The 4,830-nt window shown below is 40.0% G+C and overlaps 1 protein-coding gene across 1 annotated transcript; it reads left to right on the top strand.

Annotated features, from left to right (window-relative positions):
• The first annotated feature begins 283 nt into the window (after positions 1 to 283).
• On the top strand, positions 284 to 4,626 carry LOC107306791 (oxysterol-binding protein-related protein 1). Its single transcript, XM_015850139.2, has 7 exons — positions 284 to 389; positions 1,993 to 2,127; positions 2,454 to 2,551; positions 3,263 to 3,445; positions 3,951 to 4,058; positions 4,151 to 4,240; positions 4,467 to 4,626. Exons 1-7 carry the CDS (start codon positions 333 to 335, stop codon positions 4,606 to 4,608), a joined length of 813 nt encoding a protein of 270 aa, XP_015705625.1. The 5' UTR covers positions 284 to 332; the 3' UTR covers positions 4,609 to 4,626.
• The last annotated feature ends 204 nt before the right edge of the window (positions 4,627 to 4,830 follow it).

The following is a 4,830-nucleotide window of genomic DNA, read 5'->3' as shown; positions in this document are numbered from 1 at the left end:
CTCTAGAGGTCCCTTCCAACCCCTACAATTCTGTGATAATTTTACGTATATTGATTTAAAGCAAATAAAACTAAAACGAAACAAAGTTTAGTTTAAATGAGCTTATGAACATTAAAACTGAAGTGAGATTGGTATTTGCAATGAAAGCTCCCCAGCACTTTACATAACTTGGTAATGGTGGTTTGGCTTTACAGTTTACAGGGTGGTTTGGAAAACTCTTACTTTCCTTGGAAAGTGTTTGGGTTTATCCATCATTGTTAGTAATGGAAAGCTTATGTTATTAATTCTCTTTCTTCCTCATTTCTTTCTACAGAACAAGCTTGCCATCTCCAATGTTCTCTAGAAATGACTTCAGTATCTGGAGTATCTTAAGAAAATGCATTGGAATGGTAAGTAATCAGAAAGCTGTGATAAACAATCTGATTCTAGAAGCATAGAATGATTTGGGTTGGAAGGCACCTTTAAGATCATCTCATTCCAACCCCCTGCTATAGGCAGGGACACCTCCCTCTAGACCAGGTTGCTCACAGCCCCATCCAGCCTGGCCTTGAGTGCTTCCAGAAAGGGGTCAAATGTTACTATTGACAGAATCATAGAACTGCTCAGGTTGGGAAAGACTTTCAAGATCAACAAGGCCAATCTCAACCTACCTATACTACCCTAATTCTAACAACCCAGCATTTTACTGTTTCATTTGATGCCTAAATGAGAATGTGTTGGGGAGAAGGATTTGTTTGTTGGTTGTTGTTTTTCCCCCCACTTGTGCTTTGTTTACTTTTGTAACTAGGGAAGGTAAGACTTTAATTTAACCCTTGAAGTGCTTTGTGGTAGTAGTGTTGGGGTTTTTTTGTTTATTTGCTTTTGGTTTTGTTTTTTCACTTTTAAGGATATATATATATATATATATATATATATATATATATATATATATATATACTTTGCTCTTCTCCCTGTCCCCTTCATACTCCAGCTTCCCCCCCTGTTAGTAGTGTTACTGGCCAGATGGTGGGCAGATCAGAGGTTGGCTGATTGGCACGTAATCTGCTTCCATCTAAGGGTGAATTGGAAAGAGGTCTTCTCTTCATTAGATCCTCCAATAGGCTGAAAGTACTTACTGATAAACTTACATCATCCTGTAACGGTAGCCTACCAAAAGTGTTTAGTTGCTTTCTCTTCTTTGTCTCCTGCTTTACTTAGGAACAGCACACAACACCAAGCAGTGAGAAATGGAAATGATAGGGAATGCTGTGTCAGCAGACCCAGGTCTCCTGAATTGTTATGAAGCATTTGAGATTTGTCACAGTGGCTCTAGCAGAGAAATATTATATCCCTAAAACACAAAGAACTGATTGAAGGCTCGACTTGCATAATGTGTAGAGGAAAAGAAGAATCCTGCTATTGTGATTAAGAACAGAGTTGTTTATTCCATACGTTGTCAGTGGCCATACTGTGCTTTTACTTTGCTACTGAAGGCAGCTTGAAAACTGATACTTCTGTTACAGAAACTTATTTATGTCAGAATACAAAATTCTTATGTTTTTTCCTGTGCTGCCACCCCTCTGTCATCTCCCCCTCCCCCCAGCCTGCTCATATGCCTACAGTAAAGATAATGTGTTTAAGGAATTAGGTGGCCTATATCTATTTTAAGAGTATATGTAACTTAGTCTTCAAAAGGGCCCTTAATACCGTATTGTTTAGTCTCACTTTCTTCACGTGTTTGTTAGTAGGAAGCTAGTCGTTAGATGTTTGGTTTTCTTTTTGTTGTAAAAATTGCCTTATGTGTCAACACAGAAGGGCTTACCCAGATTATGAGGGATGTGGAGGGTTTGTTTCTTTTCAGCATTAGCAGTGCCAGGTCAAGCGCGTTGCATTAGCACTAAGAGCATCATTTAGTTTTGTAATAAGCCAATTAGGATTGGGTTACTTCTGGTCACTGTGTGGTCAGTGTATCTAATAGCTTGGTTTTTAACACGAGTTTCATTTGTGCATCAGGAATTGTCCAAGATCACAATGCCAGTTATATTCAACGAGCCACTGAGCTTCCTTCAGCGACTTACAGAATACATGGAGCACACATACCTCATCCACAAAGCCAGCTCTCTGTCTAGCACAACTGAGCGAATGCAGGTACTTGGGCTGCAATAATTGGAACACTTCTTTTTATTTTCTTTTTGTATAGTTTGTCTTAGTATAAGAAGAACTGCTGTTATCAGCTGCGTGTCAAATTCTCTCACTTGTTCACCAGTTTTGCTTGTCTAGGGAAGTGTTTTGCTTTTCCTAAGGCTGACTTTTTTGAGCCTTTTGTTTAGAATCTTATTTATTTTCTTCCTTTGTAAATAGAACCTTCCTATACTACTTGAGAAGAAACATTCTGTGACGCTGTGACTGCTGTTATTGTTTGATAAAGACTAAAATCCAGGAGATTAACTGTGTACTCATATTCTTTTGAACAGTGTGTTGCTGCATTTGCTGTGTCTGCTGTAGCCTCGCAGTGGGAACGCACGGGGAAGCCGTTCAACCCATTGCTTGGAGAGACTTATGAATTGATCAGGTAACAAATGGGGAGGATGCACTGAAGATCAGAAGGTGGTGTTTGATGTATGAATGAATGTTTGGTTAGATCAGTGAGGTGACTTGCATGCTGCTCCTTGGCTTGCAAGATGTTGTCTGATCTCATAGTTGCTAGAGGTGTTTGCATTATGTTGGTGTTCAGCCTCTGTAATGAGAAAGCACTGAAATTTTTGTCTCAGGAAAAGGTTATAAAAATGGCTAGTAAAAGCAAGTTTTGATTCCCTTTTTATATACAAACGGTGACTTTTCACTGAAACTTTCTTAATGAAAAGATATGTATTAGATGTTAGAGTTGTCATGGTAATTATATGAGTGTCCGAGATGCAAATAAGCAATACTAATCTACTGTTCTGCAGCTGCATTAGGGTAAATTCTCCTCTCAAACGACTGTTTGGCCTGTGATTATGCAGATGTTTAAGGAAGAAGTTACTGTGAAAAGGAAACAGATTGACATTGTTACACGATAGTCCCCAGTTACTTAGAATGAGGTTGTTATGCCTATGAGTTGATCATTTTGTGTTACCTTAGAGCTTTAACTAAGTTTTACATTGAGTACAGCAACTATACCTGAGTCCTGCTATCTGTTTCACTTGGGGAAAAGGACTGCAGCCTCACTGTACTTTAGGTGCATGCTTTCTCATCTTCATTTTGTATCTTCAGAACACTGATTTTTAGAAACTTTCTTTTGCAGAGATGATCTTGGATTTAGACTTCTTTCGGAGCAAGTCAGCCATCATCCACCAATCAGTGCTTTCTATGCTGAAGGTTTGAATAATGATTTTGTGTTTCATGGATCCATTTATCCTAAACTCAAATTCTGGGGCAAGAGTGTAGAAGCAGAACCAAAAGGCACAATGACTTTGGAGCTTCTTGAGTAAGTTGATGAATTATAATTGCATAGGTACCATGGCCACATCTATGATGATTAGTGGGCGTTAGAAGGCTCGTGGCTTAGGAATGGGAATGTCTGATGCTCGCATCTTGATGTCTGATGGCGGATTGCTTTGTAGGGTGGAGGGAATGAAGTAATGAAAGCAATTGACGTCATTTGGCTTAATAATCTGTGTGGTAATAGCGGTAATAGATGGTTCTTACATCTGTGTTCTGCAGGTGCCTGGACATCCAGTCCAAGACTAGCAAATTTGAGTCCTTTTCACTTTCCTAACATCATTCAGCATCCACAGGGACTGCACTGACGTTGCTGTTTTAAGGAATTGATAAAATCAGTAGCAATAGGTTAATGAAATTCCTACTTTGCCTGGCTTGTTGCCATGCCCATTTTAAGACTTGATGTGGGTGCTAGAAGATAGCTTGTTGCAGAAGTGACATTCAGTACAGAGATGCACTTATGGGCTTTTTTTTTTGCCTCCCTCCCTTAGACACAACGAAGCCTACACATGGACAAATCCTACTTGCTGTGTGCATAACATTATCGTGGGCAAACTTTGGATTGAGCAGTATGGAAACGTGGAAATAACTAACCACAAGTAAGTTAAGAATGTGGGAGATTTCACTTGCTGTGAGTTGTAACAAGGAAAGTCATCCGCAAGTAATTAGTGCCCTCTTGTTCTGTCTGTAGAACTGGTGAGAAATGTGTGCTGAGTTTCAAGCCCTGTGGCCTGTTCGGGAAGGAGTTGCATAAAGTTGAAGGCTACATTCAGGACAAAAGGTAACAGATTCATTCCTAATAGGATACCAATTGCTGCCCTTTGTTTCTAGCAGTCATGCCAAGGGCATGAACTTGAAAGAGAGCGGGTTAGGAGTTGTGTAACACCAATAGTCCGGTTTGAAGAATGGCTCTCAAGAAAAGTTTCTCATTCAACTATTTTTGTCTGTAATGAAATGAATCTCTTTTAGCTCCATTGCGAACACAGCCTTTTCTTATTTTCTGACAGCAAAAAGAAACTTTGTGCGCTGTACGGCAAGTGGACGGAGTGTTTATACAGCGTTGACCCAGCTACTTTCGAAGCTTACAAAAAAAATGACAAGAAAAACACAGAAGAAAAGAAAAGCAGTAAACAGGTAGTAGTTCTTTAAGAGGCTGGCACATCTTAGTCTGGGGAAAAGGAGGCTGAGGGGAGACCTTATCGCCCTCTTCCAGTACCTGAAAGGTGCTTACAGTGAGAGTGGGGCAGGTCTCTTCTCACTGGTGACAAGTGACAGGACGAGGGGAAATGGCCTCAAGTTGCGCCAGGGCAAGTTTAGGTTGGATATTAGGAAACACTTCCTTACAGAAAGGGTAGTTAAACACTGGAATAG

Source organism: Coturnix japonica (genome assembly GCF_001577835.2).
Source record: "Coturnix japonica isolate 7356 chromosome 2 unlocalized genomic scaffold, Coturnix japonica 2.1 chr2random1376, whole genome shotgun sequence".
Taxonomy (NCBI): domain Eukaryota; kingdom Metazoa; phylum Chordata; class Aves; order Galliformes; family Phasianidae; genus Coturnix; species Coturnix japonica.
This window is presented reverse-complemented; position numbering and strand designations above follow the sequence as displayed.